At 33.8% G+C, this 18,969-nt stretch overlaps 2 protein-coding genes across 2 annotated transcripts in view; one reads left to right on the forward strand and one right to left on the reverse strand.

The window, feature by feature from the left end:
- net (atonal bHLH transcription factor 8-like protein net) overlaps positions 1–18,969 on the forward strand; it is a 158,591-nt gene that overhangs the window by 116,482 nt on the left and 23,140 nt on the right. The gene's annotated exons all lie outside the window — the stretch shown is intronic.
- LOC118195927 (phenazine biosynthesis-like domain-containing protein 1) overlaps positions 946–18,969 on the reverse strand; it is a 77,257-nt gene continuing 59,233 nt past the window's right edge. Inside the window, exons 8-9 of the mRNA XM_035367266.2 lie at positions 15,739–15,801; positions 946–3,166 (exon numbers count right to left, since the gene is read on the reverse strand). Coding sequence (XP_035223157.1) covers positions 3,057–3,166; positions 15,739–15,801 — 173 coding nt within the window. The 3' untranslated portion in view covers positions 946–3,056. The remainder of the gene's footprint in view (positions 3,167–15,738; positions 15,802–18,969) is intronic.

Raw genomic sequence — 18,969 nt, forward strand, 5'->3', positions numbered from 1 at the left:
CAAACATTTATTGAGCATTTATTTATTTTTTAATTTTACAAACACTATTAAGAATACAAAACAATGTTATGTAAAAATGACACATTTTGTGTTACACAGGCAAAATAAAAGCTTCATCAATTTGTACTTTAGACAAGTATTATTTAAAAAAAAAACTTGAGTGAAACTTGATAATAGAACATAAAAATTATTCATTTTCTGTGACCAATGCATTATAAAGACACTCAATTATGATTAAAAACATATGAGAAGAATTTGACAATAAAAAGATGACATGCTAGGTGATTACTAAAAAGAATACATGCATGCTGAGACCAATTTTAAAACATGTTCATTTGAAAAGGTACAGTAAACAACAATAGTCTGCATTATGCATTTTTTCCCATTCAGTTAGCATGACTCCAAAGGAATACCATTACCTATTTATTATAACATCATGTTGCTGGATATTTTCATCAAAATTTATCTTTTAACATAATTTATGAAAAATCTGAATGATTAAAAAAACTAGTCATAAAGTGCTGCACATAGAAATAAAACTATACATTAAATAAATATGTTTTAATTAATTTTTATATTTCCTGAAACATTTTAAAATGGGAACAAAGGTGATGCATACAGAGTGACAATTAACCAATCAGATTACACCTTTTCAAAAAAGTCTCTAGAAGCTGAGCGGTTATAACTACATTACATTTTTGATAAGTCATTTAATATCTGCCTGAGCAAATGATTTTTAATGCTGCATTTTACATCATTCAATTTGAACAGCAATCTTCAAACTGAAACATAAAAATGCATTTCCACTTTGCAGCTATTTCTGGTCCCCCAAAACGTTTGTGTATTTAACCATATTTTACATTATCTAGATTTGTCCCCTTGTCATTTAGTCTTCCCCCCTTTTTTTAAAGCTAAAATTACCTTGAACAGAAAATTTTTCTTTGGGGGGGGGGCGAGGGAGTTTACACTAAATAAATATACCAAAAAGCAGATCTCTACAGAGTTTCTCCTTTATTATCAGATCTTTCCACTGCTTTATTAATGTCTTTTCTTTTAACTGAAGATGGAAAACTATACGACAGCTGTCTAAGGGGAAAGGATGCTTTCATGCAGGAATCTTCTAAGGGAAAACATAAAAATACACATCTGGCCAGGCGGTTTAACAGGATTGCAATAGCAGGTGTTCAATGACCTCTGCTTAGCTTCTGGTGGATATTCGGGTTAATGGAAAAAATGTACTTTTGACTAATTAATATATGTCAATTTTATCATTTTTCTTTTTTAAAAAACATAATTTCATTATTTAATTGCTGCACTGTTCTACATTTTGCATCAACATGATAAACAGTGTATGGTTTATGTATTTGGATCAAGGTTGGCAGTAGTTTTTTTTTTTTTTTTTTTTTTGTTGCCCGAGGCAATCTGTCTGCTTATTACTCCTCTAAATTTTAAAAATTTCCACCCTTAACCTTTTCGGTTACACTGGCTCTGGCACCAGTCCTGAACTGCATATCTGCAAATGCTAGCAGATTAAAGTATTACTATGTTTGTTCTTACAGACATGGCAAATTTCACATAGGTTTTTTAGAGCTCTGTTTAGTATGTAACAATGAAATCAGAATATTTACAAAACATAGAGAAACCATGGATGATCATCAGTCAGGTTGGAATAATCATATAAAAAGTTCTATATTACATAATAAATAATCATAATTTGTTCAAATAATCACAGAAAAAGGAAATTGTTTTCTACAGAGAAAGGTTACCGTGGGCAGATTCTCTAAAACTGAGTACTGGAATCAGAATTATATTCGACTAATAGAATAATCCCTCAATTATGACAGATACTAATTCATACCTGAAGATTAATGAAGCACTTGCAGAAATATTTCAAAACTGGTAAAAAAGAACACATAGGTATTCAAGCAAAAGTTCTAGCTTACTCAAATAGTTTAGATAAATGCTCTGTTGTGACCCATCACTAGATCACAAAAACAAAATGCTGTGCTGCAGAGAAACTTCACAAAATCACTAACCATACAAAGTCACAAGGGTTTTAAGGGTTCCAACACATTGAAAGAATTGCTACAGATGCTTCTAATGTTGAAATTTTGATTTTTGTTTTAATATTCAAAATCTTTCTACAAATGCAATTAAGAACTTCATGGTACTGCACTTGTAAGATGAACTGAATGGAAAAAAGATGACTGTTCACTATAGCTGGGTCTTTTTCTATATTTTTACTCATTCTTTGAGTAAAAGACTTCCTTTTCTTGGGGGAAGGAGGATTTAGAAACAAATTACACTTTCTCTGCATTTGGCAATTAGCAATAAACGTAATTCTATTTAGAATTTAATAAATATGTGACCTTGTATAGCTATGTTAAAAAACATATTTAATATACTTTACATCAAATACACACAGCCTAAGAAAGCACAAGAAATCACAAAAACATCACTTCAAAGAAGGACATGAGAATGAAGTTTTATATAGATCTTATTATAAGATCCTATCTTAATAAGGATAATAAATAAAAGAGATCTTAAGACAGAAGAGATTTATAGATATCATAAACACCATATTTTGTATCTCAAAATCCAAGTCCAGTACAAGTTTTGTCCAACACAAATGAATTAAAATTGTTTTGCAACAAACACACCATGCCAACAGATAGCTATATCTAAAGCAAATATAAAAGTTTGAATTTTCAGAATACTTTTTATGATTAATTTATTTATCATATTTTAATTTGGCATACTTTTAACTTTTTTTTTAAATCTTAGACAAGTGCATTATTTATCACACATTCGATCAGCTCTACAAATAATATATATTAAATAAATATATATAAATATCTTGCATCTGTAACTACTACTTTAAAAACTTTACAATTAATAAGTCAATTTAAAATTCTGCATATTTAACTTTATATTAGAATTACAAATATTAAAATGAAATAATTTGATTTAAATGCACTGTAACAAAAATGCAATAGTCATTTACAGTGTTCAAGACAGAGTAAAAATTTTGATTAAAATAATAACAATCATAATAATCAAAAGTTTATCTGTCCTCTGACTACTACAACTACATCTCCACTGATGAAAACTCTATTCTTTGCTAATTCCATGTGTAATTCACCCCCTCGAGGTGAGCACTGTCGAGCTGAAAGAAATATGAAATAGAAAAATAATAATACTACTGAATTGCATATTTGAAATTAAAAATAAAAAAGATTCATTGTAGAAATGTAATGAGCAAAGAAAATTATTCAAACCATTAAAATCTTATTTATACAATTTCAGGTATCAATAAAAATGCCATTGCAAGCACTGAAAGTTTCTGAAAAACTGTGCGATCGCAAAATTATTTTAGAGGTCAATGGCTTTACATTTCATAATGTTTGTTTTGTGTGTGGGGGGAGGGGGGAATCAACGAGCTTTTGAAAAAATTACTGTGAAAAACTTTACCTGGTTACTGTGGGCACTTTGCATATTTTAGGGTGCTATTGTATAAAGTTTTTATCTAACACTTTGTTTTAGTTCAATACACATGATTTATGTATTCAAAAATACTCATGCTGCAGAGGGGTTGAAGCAGGACAGCCCAAAAGTAAATGCTTGATGAGGGATGCTACATGACAAGATTTCTAGGCACATTTTTCTTGCATGAACAAGCAACAGCAGCTGGAGTTTACCTTCATACACTGATTAATCACATCTTCCCACAGCTGGAGAATTGTCAATCAGAGATAATAAATTTTTTGCATACGTCGAAGTTGTTCACTTATTACAAAAACTCTGAACCTTGTTTGTGAAAGTGCGACTAGTACCAAAATTATAATACATTCCATTCACAAACATCAAGCTGTTAAAGATGTTCAGAGACTTCGTAAATAGCCTGCATTTTAAAACAGAATTTTTCTTTATATTCAGATTTGGAATTTGTTCTGAAAATTTTTACAATTTTAAATTCCTAAGTATTTAAATATCACAATGATCAGTCATGAAATTGAAAATATATACATATAAGACATACTGATTTTAATGGGGGGTAATGTTACTCGTGTCCGTGATTATCCTTAAGTCACACGTGCCCCCTGGGTGGTGCTAAATGGGTAACTGTCACAAAGTCCTGTGGCATACTGGGGTTCAGTGGGATGAGGTTCGGTCTGATGATGAGTAATCTTATGACGACCCAACGGACCGCTCTTCCCAACGGCGATTGTGGGGGAGGATTTGAAATTCCGAGGACCTTTGATCTGGAGAGGAGGGGTCTTGGAGGAAGCAGCCATGTAGAGGATACAGGAGAAAAGCTGAGTTTTGCGTCTCAGGCCGCCAGATAGTACAGGAGCCCGGGGCAGCCTAACCAGCATGTCCTGGCTGCTCTATCAGCTGGTGTATAATCTTGCCTGCCTTGTAGTTCCAGGTGGGGTCCTGCATGGCAGAGCAGGGGGCTCTTCCGAGGTCACTACTGGCTGCTGAATCTGGGGCTAGCCCCTCCAAACTGGCTCTTAGAAAATCGGAAGGAATTTTTCTCCCCCTTCCTTCAATCTTATACCAAAATGGATGCTTGTAATACAAAATTAGATAAAAACGCATCTTCTGAAATCCCCACTATAACCACTGTAATTCCTTCTGAGGGAGTGAATGTACCCTCGGGTGCGGACGCTCTTCTCTTTAGGACTACAGAAACCAGAACCGCTGGTGAAAGGGTGAATGTGCCTTCGGACACGGACGCCTTGAACCCAGTGGGGATGGATACTGACTCCTCTGTCAGAAGTACTGTGCCAGATGCGCAAGCGGATGACCAGTCACCAATGATGGAAAGAGCGGAAACGACTGGAGAGGGCCATGGAAGGAATCTCGATCTCTGGGGAGAAGGGAGCGAAAGAGAAAACAGATAAAGCTGGGACCTCTGGAGCAACCTCCAAACCGGTGAGGAAGAACCATCCAAGCAATGAAGAGTCTCGTAAGAGAGAACGCATTGCTGGTGACACCCCGGAAATGGCCCTCAAGAAACGACGGCTATATAGTCAAGCTGCAAGAAAGGCAATCACTCTGCGAATCGTCTGCAAGGATGATTCCAGAGACATAACATCGGTGGATTCAGATTTCATCACCTCTATAATTGATGATCGAATTATAGATGGCTCTATCACCACCTGCAGGGTCCACAAGACAGTCCTGCAGCCGAATGGCCTCAACATTGCATGTGAGGACCGGGAGACTGTGGACGTCCTGAAGACTTTAATTAATGATCTACCCGACCCTGAAGAAAACCATCCAGGTTATCATGCCATGGCTCCCGGAGACAGACCCCCCATGAAGAGGTTTTTCGCTTGGTTTCCTGGAAACAGGTCACCAAAAGATAACATCAAGCTCCTTGATGCCTGCAACAAGGGCCTTGATGTTAAGAAGATCACCATCAAGGCAGTTATCCCTGGAGACGGAGGTAATACCTTGGTGCTGGGAGTAGAACATGAACTTATGGATTATCTGGAGGCCCAGAATTTCAAACTTTTTTGTGGTGCCCGTGGCTGTGTACAGTTGAAGGAACCAAGGCAACAGGAGAAATCAATTCCTTCGCCCAGGGATCCTCCAAAGAAACAGTTGACGGAAGAAAGGGAGACCGAAAAGGAGTCAGAACCAGAGCTTTCTTTGGAGGCTCTGGAGAAGACACCTGAATAGGTCTCCCTTGTCACTACTTCCTTTGAAGTAGTATGCTAAGGATGCGGCTTTTAACTAAGTCTCTCCTAAAATCCTTCAGGGTAAGTTCTTTTCTTTCATTTAACCTGTTTTAATGGTTAAGGTTAGTCAGTTAAACTTGCAACATAGCAGAGCAGCTTCATATAATTTAGCTGCTCAATTAGGTAAGCAAGACACTTTTGTTGCATTAATTCAAGAACCTTGGGTGTACAAGGGTAAAATCCTTGGTAGGCCCATGAACGCGCACTTCTTTTCGACAGAGGGACCTGATAAAAGACCTAGAACTAGCATTTACATTTCTAAAAATATAAAGGCTATGAAATTATCCCAATTTACATCAGAGGACTTAACTGCTATTGTAATTAAGGACATAAACAGTTCACTGAGAGGAAACATTTGTTTTTGCTCAGTTTACATGGCTTATGACCTTAACATTCCGCAAGAATTTATAGATCTTGTGAGCTTCTGTGAAATAAACAATATTCCTATGGTTATTGGTGGTGATGTTAACGCTCACCACCTGTCATGGGGCAGTTCTGATACTAATTTTAGAGGAGAAAAACTCATGGAATTTATAATGAATACCAACCTAACTTGGGTAAATAGGGGAAATCGCCCCACCTTTGTTAACAGAAGAAGAGAAGAAGTCATTGACCTCACATTAACTTCATCTGATATTTATAACCTTATTGAGAATTGGCATGTAAGTGACAATCCCTCACTTTCTGACCATCGCCTTATACAATTTTGTATTAGAGATGAAATTCCAGTTGAATATTTCAGAAACATTAAAAACACAAATTGGGACCTTTATAAGGATTTCCTGGTTTCTAATGTTATTAACCTTCAGGTTTTAGACAATAATTGTACAGTCGAGGAGCTTGATATTCAAGCAAACAACTTGACAAATATCATTATTGAATCTTATCATGCATCATGCCCTCTCAAACGAAGGAAGTACTCTCCTAGCAAGAGAGTTTGGTGGACCAAGGAGCTTGAAAGCCTCCGCCTAGAGGTTCGGAGAGCGCACAGGAAAGCTGTCAGAAATAAATCTGAAGTTAACTGGTCTAACTTCAAAATTCTACAAAGGAAATTTAAAAGTGAAATCAGGAAAACTAAATACAACTCATGGAGATCGTTCTGCACAGATATTCTGTCCTACCATGAGACTGCCAGAGTACATAAGATTCTTAAAAGATCTCAACTCTCATCGGTTATGCGACCTGATGGCAGTTATACTATAAACCCTTTGGATACACTTTCGACCATGTTGAATTTTCATCTGGGGGACAGAAGTGTCACCTCTGACCCCCAGGAAAATCCATTGAAACTACTTCATAATCCATTAGATCTGGATTTTGCTAAGACAATTGTGAATTTTGAAAAGGCTAAAGCGGCCCTTGATGTATTTCTTCCCTTTAAATCTCCAGGGAACGATGGCATTTACCCAATTCTGCTTCAGAAAGGCTGGGATATTTTTGGTCACATTCTCGTGGACATATTCAGGTCCAGTTTGATTTTAGAATATGTTCCTAAGGTTTGGAGAACTTCACGAGGTGTGTTTCTTCCTAAACCAGGAAAAGATTCATATGAGAAACCAAACTCTTTTAGAACGATCACGCTAACATCCTTCCAGCTTAAGCTGTTGGAGCGATTGATTTTCTGGCACCTCCAGTCAGATAATAATCTGAAACATATCTTTGGCTTAGACCAACACGGTTTTAGGCCTGGCTTCTCCACTGAGTCGGCCTTACACCAACTCGTGTGGAGAATAGAAAAGACAATTATAGACGGACACTTTGCCATTGGGATTCTACTGGATATTGTAGGAGCCTTTGATAACATCGGTTTCGAGAAAATACATAAGGCCCTTACTGGAAGTCATATTCACCCTATGATAACTAGGTGGGTCATCTTCATGATTAAAAACAGGAATATCTGTGTTAGTCTCGCTGACTATGAAGTAAAGAGAGATACAGTCAAAAGTCATTAATTCGGACACCCATAATTCGGAAGGATCTATAATAAGGACATCAAAACTAAAAACTTTCTGCGCATGCGCCGCGTTCACACATGCGCAGAGGCGTTCACGCGTGCGCGTAAGACCCTTTACGACTGCGCATATGAGTGGGCGCAAGTGCAGAATACGTTTTCGCGTGCGCATTTTATGTATAATGGACGTATAAGCTAAATAATTATCTATTTCAGTTAATGTTGATGATTGCGTTGTTCCTTAATTTTCGAATTGCATCCGGCTTATTATTTTTTGCAGACTGTAAGAGCAATTTTATAAAAGTAAGCTTAAACTTTCGATTATATCAAATAGAATTTCCGATATATATTTGTTAATATGTAAAGGATCTAAAGTGAAAGTATGTTTTGAAATGCGAAATCTGTTTATCAATTTCACACTGCTCGGCGGCGGGCGCGTAATGAATTGGAAGTTGATTTGTCAGCACTATCCTTATCTTCAGCGCAGATGTTTTTATTTTATTTGGCTTATAATTCCTTACCAAATGTAGTATTTCATCTCGATATGCTCCGTCTTATGATTCGATATGATTTAAAACAAGTTCCTCGTCATTATAATTCGCTTCCGATAGTGAAGAAAAGTGACAGAGGTTATTGAAAACAAAAAAATTTCGATTGACAAATTAGTCGGTGTTCTTGACACAGCAATTATAGGACTTGAACGGCAGAACTTTGTAACTGAACAAGAAATTATGTCTGTTTAATAGAATTAAAGAGAAAGTATTATCACATGAAACGAAGCAAAACTTAAACAACTTACATTGAAAGAAATGTTTAATAAAGTAAACAAATAAATATTAAGCTTTTTCTTTTTGCAAATTTTGATACCCTTTAGATCATAATTGTTCTTTATTTCATAAATTACGGTTTCATATTTTTAATTTTAGAATATCTGCATGCCATCTTACGAGATTTAAACTGATGATCTATAATCCGGAAAAATCGATAATCCGGAATCGCCGAAGTCCCGACGAGTCCGGATTAACGACTTTTGACTGTGTTATTAAAGGGTGTCCGCAGGGTGGTATTCTTTCTCCGTTCCTGTGGAACTTGGTTTTCGACTCACTCTTAGTACTTCTACGGGAGGAACCTGGCATGTCACAGGCTTATGCAGATGACCTTATTGTGTTATTACAGGGTTTCGATATCGGAACCCTACATAATCAAGCTCAGCAGATCTTAAATAGTTTCACACTGATGTGATACAAATGGCCTTCCTTTCTCTGCTGAAAAATCTGAGGTCATAGTTTTCACGTGGAGAAGGAAATGGAAACTGGCAGATTTATATCTGGGTCACCAGATTATTAGGCGTAAGGAATGCGTTAAATACCTAGGATGTTACCTGGATAGTAAACTTACATGGATCACCCATATAAAAGAAAAGGCACAAACAGCCACAAATGTTCTAGTACTTTGTAGGCGAATCGTTGGTAAACAATGGGGCCTTAACCCAAAATCTACTCTATGGATTTATACTGCCATTGTCCAGCCAACGCTTTCTTACGGATGCGTGGTCTGGATTAATGTTATTAACAAAAGCTCGTATTTAAACATTTTACAAAAGGTGCAAAGACTTGCTTGCCTAAGCATTAGTGGGGCTTTAAATAGTACCCCTACTGCTGCATTAGAATTTTTACTGCAAATTCCACCCTTGAAATTATTCTTGAGCGGAGAAGCAATTAAAGCCATGTATAGATTGAATAAAAATGGCACATGGTGCCAAAGGACAGGTTTTGGTCATAAAAGCCACCTGAAAAGCCACATTGACATATGCCTGGACTTGGGCAATGAGATCCCTATAATGTATATGCCCAAAGATGCAATTACTAAAACAATAGCTCCAGATAAACTATTCTCAACTCATATACCAAAAAGGAATGAGATAGAATCTCTAATTGACCTAATTCCAACAGGCTCAATTGAATGTTACACAGATGGATCAAAATCCAACTTCACTGGAGCTATTATAAGGACCAAGGGATCTGAAGAAGATTTCATTAGATTTCATCTATACCTTGGTAAATTTACAACTGTTTTCCAAGCCGAGGTTCTGGCGATCAATATGGTCGCCAAGGAGCTCTTAGCTAAAAATACAGTTGATAAGTATATATATATTCTCTCTGACAGCCAATCAGCCATCCTTGCCCTGGCTAATCGTGTCAAGTTACAAAACTGTGTTTTGAACTGTACTCAAGATCTCAATTCTCTGGCTCAGGCCCATAATACCATTAGTTTAGTCTGGGTCCCAGGTCATTGTGATTTTGCTGTGTCTAAGTTAAGGGATTTAAATGGAGTTACCATTTAAATCCCTTAACTTAGATGATCAAATGGCGGAAGAGTAATGGGCAATTTTGCCTAAACTCCTTTCCTTCTTGTCATAAGAAGGAAGCGCCCTATTGTTATGTTATGTTACTGATTTTAATTATTCATGAAATAACAAAAAATACAGTTTCGTTTTAACACATACTGACACTGCATATTGTATTACAGTATGCATATAAAAATCTATACTATATTTAAAAAACTAGATAAGAAGATACTTAGACAGGCTGACAAATAAGACAGCAAGCAAATACTCTTTGAAATATTCCAAACGTGTAACCAAAAACAGAATAATGAAAATGCAGGTAAATGTTTACAAATCAGACCGATTTCCAAATTCACCTATATATACAAATCCAGCGTTTCCTTAAAAAGACCATATTTTTATTCAAATGATAACCAGATATGATAAATTTCCAGATTATTGCATCTGAAGGAAGAACATTTAATTTTACTGTAGTAATTTTTAATTAACATATTATTATTGTTATATTTTGAATGTACTTACATCAAAATGCAAGTCAAAATCTGCAAATATCTACAAATCTACAAATGTTTTTTTTACAAAGGAAAATATGCTAGTTAACTGATTTCATTTTTAATACAAAACAAGATCACAACAACTTCACAGTATATAAAAACGAACATTATCAGCAATTTTTAACATTAGAAACTTCATTATAATTTCTAATAACACTGCGGCAGCTTTTAGTAATCGTAAATATTTTAATTTTGGAAAAAACTAAATTTTTAGTTAATAAGTAAAAAAAAAAAAAAAAAAAAAAAAAACTATTCTGAGGAATATTTTCCAATTCTTTGCTTACTAGTTACTGAATAGATAATACTGCCGAAAACTGGCAGTTCATAATCAGAGTTCCTAAAGAAAAAGCAGTTGTTTTTGTGGTTTGCTCCATATATAATATGAATACAAGAATACAAACCTCTTTCCCTTAATTTACAAAGAAAATTACCCTCTCCAACCGGACAGATAGACCTCACCTTGCATAACATAGTAGGCTTCTAACTTTTGAATATATAGTAAAACTTTTTTCTTTATTTTCATTCTCTTGAAAATTTAATTGGGGGGGGGGAACTCATGGGTTTAAACAAATCTTAAATTCATCACAGACTATTTAAGATACTTTAAACCTTGGCGGCACAGTGTGTCCGGTCTGGACACAGCTAAAAATTTCCTTCTGTACGCAGAAACAATAGCTCCAGATAAACTATTCTCAACTCATATACCAAAAAGGAATGAGATAGAATCTCTAATTGACCTAATTCCAACAGGCTCAATTGAATGTTACACAGATGGATCAAAATCCAACTTCACTGGAGCTGGAGCTATTATAAGAACCAAGGGATCTGAAGAAGATTTCATTAGATTTTATCTATACCTTGGTAAATTTACAACTGTTTTCCAAGCCGAGGTTCTGGCGATCAATATGGTCGCCAAGGAGCTCTTAGCTAAAAATACAGTTGAAAGTATATATATATTCTCTCTGACAGCCAATCAGCCATCCTTGCCCTGGCTAATCGTGTCAAGTTACAAAACTGTGTTTTGAACTGTACTCAAGATCTCAATTCTCTGGCTCAGGCCCATAATACCATTAGTTTAGTCTGGGTCCCAGGTCATTGTGATTTTGCTGGAAATGAACTAGCTGATAAAGTAGCTATAGATGCTTCGCAACTCCCCATGTCTGGCCCAGAACCATTTTACCCAGTTTCATATCAAACGGTTAAAAAAGAAGTAAGAAGCTGGATAAAGAACAAACATGATGATATATTGTCTAAACTTCCAGACTGTGCTCATTCTAAATTGGTGCTCAGTACACTTAACTTTTCAGGTAAACTCATACACCTCAGTAGAACTAACTTACGCCAGGTAATTCAAATTGTTACTGGACATGCTTATCTAGCTAAGCATCTCCACAAATGTGGTCTTGTTGTATCTCCTCTCTGCCCAGCTTGTGGAGAAGAAGAAGAAACATCTTTTCACTTTTTGGGACGATGTCCGGTGTTCTCTGTCCCTAGAAACAAATTCCTTGGGTTTCCCTATATTACCTTTGATCAAGCCCTTTTATACAAAGGGCTCTCTGGCATAATAGGGTTTCTGATGTATACTAAACACCTACAGGTAAGGTGAATATGGAACCACAAGAAACAAGCTTTGAGACGCCCTATGAGTTCTTTTTTTTTTTTTTTTTTTTTTTTTGAAAAGAAACTATGCAGGGATTTCCCTCTCATAGCTGTGTTTTGGAATATAATGATATCAAATCTTTATACACTACCTGGCCATTTGGCTTGAGAATGCACCTCTGCCCTCCTTATTTATTTATTTATTTGACTCTCCATCGCACTCTTGTTTGGTCAAGAATTGCGTTTGGTGGTTTGGGAGGGATTGAATTGGTTTTCCACCCAATAGGGAAGTTTTTACGATCCAGCCGACACCTTGAACTTAGAGATGGGATCTTTTGCTGATACTATAGATTTGGTGTCAGTTTGAGATCTTATCTATTTATTATTTACCTTTTACGGGAGTTACCATTTAAATCCCTTAACTTAGATGATCAAATGGCGGAAGAGTAATGGGCAATTTTGCCTAAACTCCTTTCCTTCTTGTCATAAGAAGGAAGCGCCCTATTGTTATGTTATGTTACTGATTTTAATTATTCATGAAATAACAAAAAATACAGTTTCGTTTTAACACATACCGACACTGCATATTGTATTACAGTATGCATATAAAAATCTATACTATATTTAAAAAACTAGATAAGAAGATACTTAGACAGGCTGACAAATAAGACAGCAAGCAAATACTCTTTGAAATATTCCAAACGTGTAACCGAAAACAGAATAATGAAAATGCAGGTAAATGTTTACAAATCAGACCGATTTCCAAATTCACCTATGTATACAAATCCAGCGTTTCCTTGAAAAGACCATATTTTTATTCAAATGATAACCAGATATGATAAATTTCCAGATTATTGCATCTGAAGGAAGAACATTTAATTTTACTGTAGTAATTTTTAATTAACATATTATTATTGTTATATTTTGAATGTACTTACATCAAAATGCAAGTCAAAATCTGCAAATATTTACAAATCTACAAATGTTTTTTTTACAAAGGAAAATATGCTAGTTAACTGATTTCATTTTTAATACAAAACAAGATCACAACAACTTCACAGTATATAAAAACGAACATTATCAGCAATTTTTAACATTAGAAACTTCATTATAATTTCTAATAACACTGCGGCAGCTTTTAGTAATCGTAAATATTTTAATTTTGGAAAAAACTAAATTTTTAGTTAATAAGTAAAAAAAAAAAAAAAAAAAAAAACTATTCTGAGGAATATTTTCCAATTCTTTGCTTACTAGTTACTGAATAGATAATACTGCCGAAAACTGGCAGTTCATAATCAGAGTTCCTAAAGAAAAAGCAGTTGTTTTTGTGGTTTGCTCCATATATAATATGAATACAAGAATACAAACCTCTTTCCCTTAATTTACAAAGAAAATTACCCTCTCCAACCGGACAGATAGACCTCACCTTGCATAACATAGTAGGCATCTAACTTTTGAATATATAGTAAAACTTTTTTCTTTATTTTCATTCTCTTGAAAATTTAATTGGGGGGGGGAACTCATGGGTTTAAACAAATCTTAAATTCATCACAGACTATTTAAGATACTTTAAACCTTTGCGGCACAGTGTGTCCGGTCTGGACACACCTAAAAATTTCCTTCTGTACGCAGAGAAAAACTGAATGAAAAAGGATTTATAGGTTACTCTGAACCTTCTTTATTTATAGTAGATGTCAGCTCAACACAAACCAGTCCATATATTTTAGCCATGTTTAGTTTTTTAAGACCCTCATTTTCCAAAGAAATCTTTCAGATTTTTTTGGGGGGGGTATAAAAGGAATTGCTTGAAAAGAAATTTCTATGTTATTTTTCTGGCTGTATGCTAATCTCCTTATTCTATATTAGTTTTAAATTTTTACCTTGAAATCTTGCCTAAAATAAAACGGCGAACCCTAGGTGTGCCCAGACCGAGCTCACCGATCATCTAGGACAACTGAGAGTCTGTATTCTTTGTTTCTCCGCATCTCATCGGTCAGTTCATTGACAACAATGCTCGTTTCAGCACTCTTTTCGAAGCTCTATTCAATCAGTGTGCCATTCTGGGCACACCCACAGAATCAAAACGATAAGTGCTATCTTCACAAAATTTTACTTTTCAGCAGAAAATAGATCTTCCTGAAAAACTTTTGATAGTAGTATTTTATATACGCATGAAGTAAATCATCATGGATAACAAAATCTATTCATCAATCTATTGCGTCAATCAATTGCCATAAACTAGAATCTGAAGACAGGGGGAAAAAAAACTGAAAGCTTTCATATTTTATATAATGCCCAAAGGGGCGTTTTTTTTCACATTTTGTGTGTTACCTTTATTTATTAAATAGCATGTTCTTTGCATTTAAACCATAAAATTCAATTCAACAGCAATATCACAAAACAATTTAAAAAGAGCATATCTTTTGAATTTCCGTTAGAGTCTTGTGGGCCGGAGATAAAAATAATTCTCCCCCCCATACAGTGTTGCCAATTGCTTGCTTTGAAATCTTTGAATTTGTTAATAAAAAATTCGTTAAAGTTTTAAAAATTATGAAAAAGATAATAAAACAAATTTCAAATTAGGGTTTCCAGATGCCCTTATTTTTGTGGAGGAGTATGTTATTCAAAATTTGATGTCTCTAGGTACTGTCGTTTTTTTCACTGTGCAAGAAACATACACACATTTATGTAGATTCTTCATTATTTAACTTCTTTAAATATAAGGCAGGGCTCTTATATTTGGTGGCAACAGTTTGAAAAGTGAAATGCCATTTATTGCAGCGCAAATTGCCAAAATGAAATTAATAGCCCTTCTGGGCAAATTGTCCCTTTGGGCTAATTATGACTGATTGTGACTAATATGATTCCAATAATTTTCAATTTACTTTTTATTTTGGCCTTCTGTCACAAAAATTTAACTTAAGATTTAAAGAAAATATTAATTTTGGGTTATAAGCTTTTGATACATAATGGAATTTCGAATTTGTTAGCAACTTTAAAAAATGGGGAGAGGAAGGGGAAGAAAGAGAGCTATTATGTTGTCTACAAGTATGCAAACAAATTTATAAAAGAGATGATATATTTTGAGAAAATGGCTGAAAATGAGAATGAGAAATGAGAAAATGGCCGAGAAACATTCGATGTAATTCACAACAATGGTTGGTTTATTTTTAATTAAACAAATTTCGTTTTTTATTTTATAAAAAGATTTTGCTGTTTTTATTTCACTTTCAACTCCTAGATAAAATATTTATTCTGTTTCATATTATGTTGGTGAACATAAGTGAATACTTTTATTCAACGTTAAATTGGTACGATTTTAAATAAGTGTAATCATTTCATGAGACAATCTCTCTTTTCATGAAATAATCTACCTGCGGAAGAAAAGACATGCATATTAGATTACTAATAATGCATTCTGACATATTTTTGAATATAAGGCAATTTAATGTTGAACCAGCTTAATTAAAGTCTCAGATCTCATAGTACTATACATTTTCTGATCAGTTTGACAGATAATCTCAAACAATTACTTACCATATAAGGCATTCTTGTTTAAAATTTTAGCCCAATATGGTGCAAGCACAGAATGAGCAGATCCTATAAAATAATAAAAAGCAGTATTAAAATTAAATATAATTCTTCCTTTACTACATAAAATTCAGAATTAGTAAATTAAAGAAAACAATACTTTTGTCACATGCCTTCTGTCAAATACTTTCCATATTAAAATTAAGTAAAAATGTAAACTTTCATAAAACTCTACCGAGTTTCTCAACAATCAGACACAGTTCCTCTTCTTAAGGAGAATTTTGTTCTTTTTACTTCATTGTACGAAGTAAAAAGGAAGTATTGTAACCGCGAAAAGTTTCAGGCATCATATTTCAATGAAAATATCCACTTTGATCGCTATTGAATGTACTTTAACGATGTTTTCGCATGACAGCTATATATAAGGATAGAATAGAAGACTCTTTCCCCCCAAAAAAACTTTTTAAAACTGATTTAAAATGAATTCTGAAGAGAATTTTTCGTGGCGTCTGTGCGTACGTACGTATCTCACATAACTCAAAAGTGAATAGCCTCAGAATGTTGAAATTTTGTAGATGTGCACCTCATATTTCAGTTGTAATCGACCGCACCAAAAGTATACAAATATACGTATATATATATATATATATATATATCCACCTTGTTATATGGCTCAGTGATCTCAGTTTCTTTACTCTTATATGTTTGTAAATTGTGCATTTTTCACTTTCAAAATGATTGAATTATGTTGTTCTTATCTTCTGGTTAAGGTTTTTATTCTTTAGTAAATCTGCATGCAATATTAATTGAGTTATCAACAATTTAAAAGTTGTTTAAGTGCAGCTAAGCCTAATTATTTTTGCCATGGTGGCTGTGACTGTTTACATTCGAAACTTGACAGAATAGTGGATTTGTTGCCAATCTATTTAATCAATCTATAAACTTCACAACAACAAACATAATGCCTTCTTTTATTATTGTGAATTAAATCATGCTTAATCCATTCTGGAATTTATTTGAGGAAATGAGTGTTTAAGATTTACTTCGTAATTTTAATATACATATTTTAAGTTTTTATGTATTTTTGCCTTGTCGCAAAATAAGAACTGAATTAATTGAATGAGAAATACTCAATCGTCTGTGAAAAACTGTTTCTTTTTTTGTTTTGTTTGCTTAATTTCTTTTATACATCGTTCTAGCTTTATTATAGTATTTGAATAGAACATGTGGCAACGATTTGATAATTCTTTAAATGATATCAAATTTGTGCATTCTCAGTTATAATATGAACAAAATATAATACTGTTAAGTGAACCTAGCGCCACACTGTCGCTATGGTAAAAAAATACAGTGAATTTTAAAGAGTGCATTTATTCTATTGTGGTTTATATGCTATCGATGAAGTAGATTTAATTCAATCCAATAAGTTTAAATGAAATGCAAGAAAAAATGCATAAAATTTAATATTCTGCATAAGGAAGTCCTGTGGTGTACACATCAGATTTTTTTTAAAAGTGAAGATGGGAGAAGCAACAGTAATTTTGCATCAAAAGCAATGAGCAGAGCAAAGTGAAAACCATCACAGTACAACTTCTCAACGGATACAGTAATAAAACAGGAAAAACTAGCTACCAGAATAAATAAACTACTAGAATTTTGAAAGCATTATGAGAAACTGGATTAGAATTCATGTCAATAAATAAAGAATAGTAATTTTTTTCTGTAAAAACAGCCTAGAAAATCCAATTCACAAACTCAATTCTTGTTTTTTTAATATTTTTTATAGAACCAAAAAATCAGAATTGTGATTAAACGCCGAGTTTTATTAGTAAGATTTATTTACTTCTTTTTGAACATTTGATTCTGTTCTTCAATGTGAAATTTTAATGCTCTTTTATTGTAACTGATGTACATCAAGCTATACTCTAAATTCTCCAAGAATCAAAACCGGAGATGGGATCTTTAGGAACTGAACAACAAATTTTACTAATAAGATAAGAAAATGACATGAAAATTATAAATATGCTTTACCTTAGCAGATGGTTATCACATGAAAAACAAATTTTTTTTAAAGAACTATTGATGTCTAACTAAATATCTTCGATAGCAGTATGTCTCAACTGGATTCAATATGTTCTCGCGGACCGGTAAGTTTAATAATTCGACCACTGGGCCCATTTTTGGACAGATAGCTGGATATTTCACGGACCAGCAAATATTTCTTGCAGACCGGTGGTTGAGAAACACTGTTCTATAATATTCTACTCAGAATTTGAAACAACAAATATCCATGCAACCTAGTGATATTGCCAAAGCTCAACCCATTCCAAGTATCACATAATCTTTTATTTTCCCTAATATTTCAATATGTTCTTGCGGACCGGTAAGTTTAATAATTCAACCACTGGACCCATTTTTGGACAGATAGCTGGATATTTCACGGACCAGCAAATATTTCTTGCAGACCGGTGGTTGAGAAACACTGTTCTATAGTATTCTACTCAGAATTTGAAACAACAAATATCCATGCAACCTAGTGATACTGCCAAAGCTCAACCCATTCCAAGTATCACATAATCTTTTATTTTCCCTATAAATCAGTGTAACAAACTATTTTAAAAACAATATAAATGTACAATTCAATGATACACATCTTTACTTAATATTTTTTTTTTTTTTTTTTTCAGAACACACCTAATGTACACTTTTTATAAATGTTTGTACAGGTAATATAATTGATAACAGACATTACTACTTTACATTAAATTTAAGAAACACACCCACAGTTCAATTAAAAAATAATTGTTCATGTGCCATTTGTAATACATTTTTTATACATTTATTTTATAAGATACTTCAAAATTTTCCCCAAATTTTATAAGAGTTATTTTAGAAATTTCTCTGTTACTCAATTTCACATTTCTTGAGAAATTAAAAGATTTACTTCTTCTACAGAAACTGAGAAAACATACTTCTTACCTGACAATTAATGAACACTTACATGGAAGTGGTATTATGATCTTGCCTCAGTATTATCACAAAAACTTATTATACTTGATGCCATAAGAATAAATAAGATATTTACTAATAGACATTTAACATATTAAGTACCATTTGCATCCAAATACACACAACATAAATTAACAAGCCATTTGTATTAGTTTAGACACTGTGACATGCATTTTTAGTCGCATGTACTCTAAATGAAATAAATTCTATGTATAATTGAATTAGACA

Source organism: Stegodyphus dumicola, chromosome 3 (assembly GCF_044657685.1).
Source record: "Stegodyphus dumicola isolate Sdum_Otavi_A_Nest chromosome 3, ASM4465768v1".
In the NCBI taxonomy this organism is placed as follows: Eukaryota; Metazoa; Arthropoda; class Arachnida; order Araneae; family Eresidae; genus Stegodyphus; species Stegodyphus dumicola.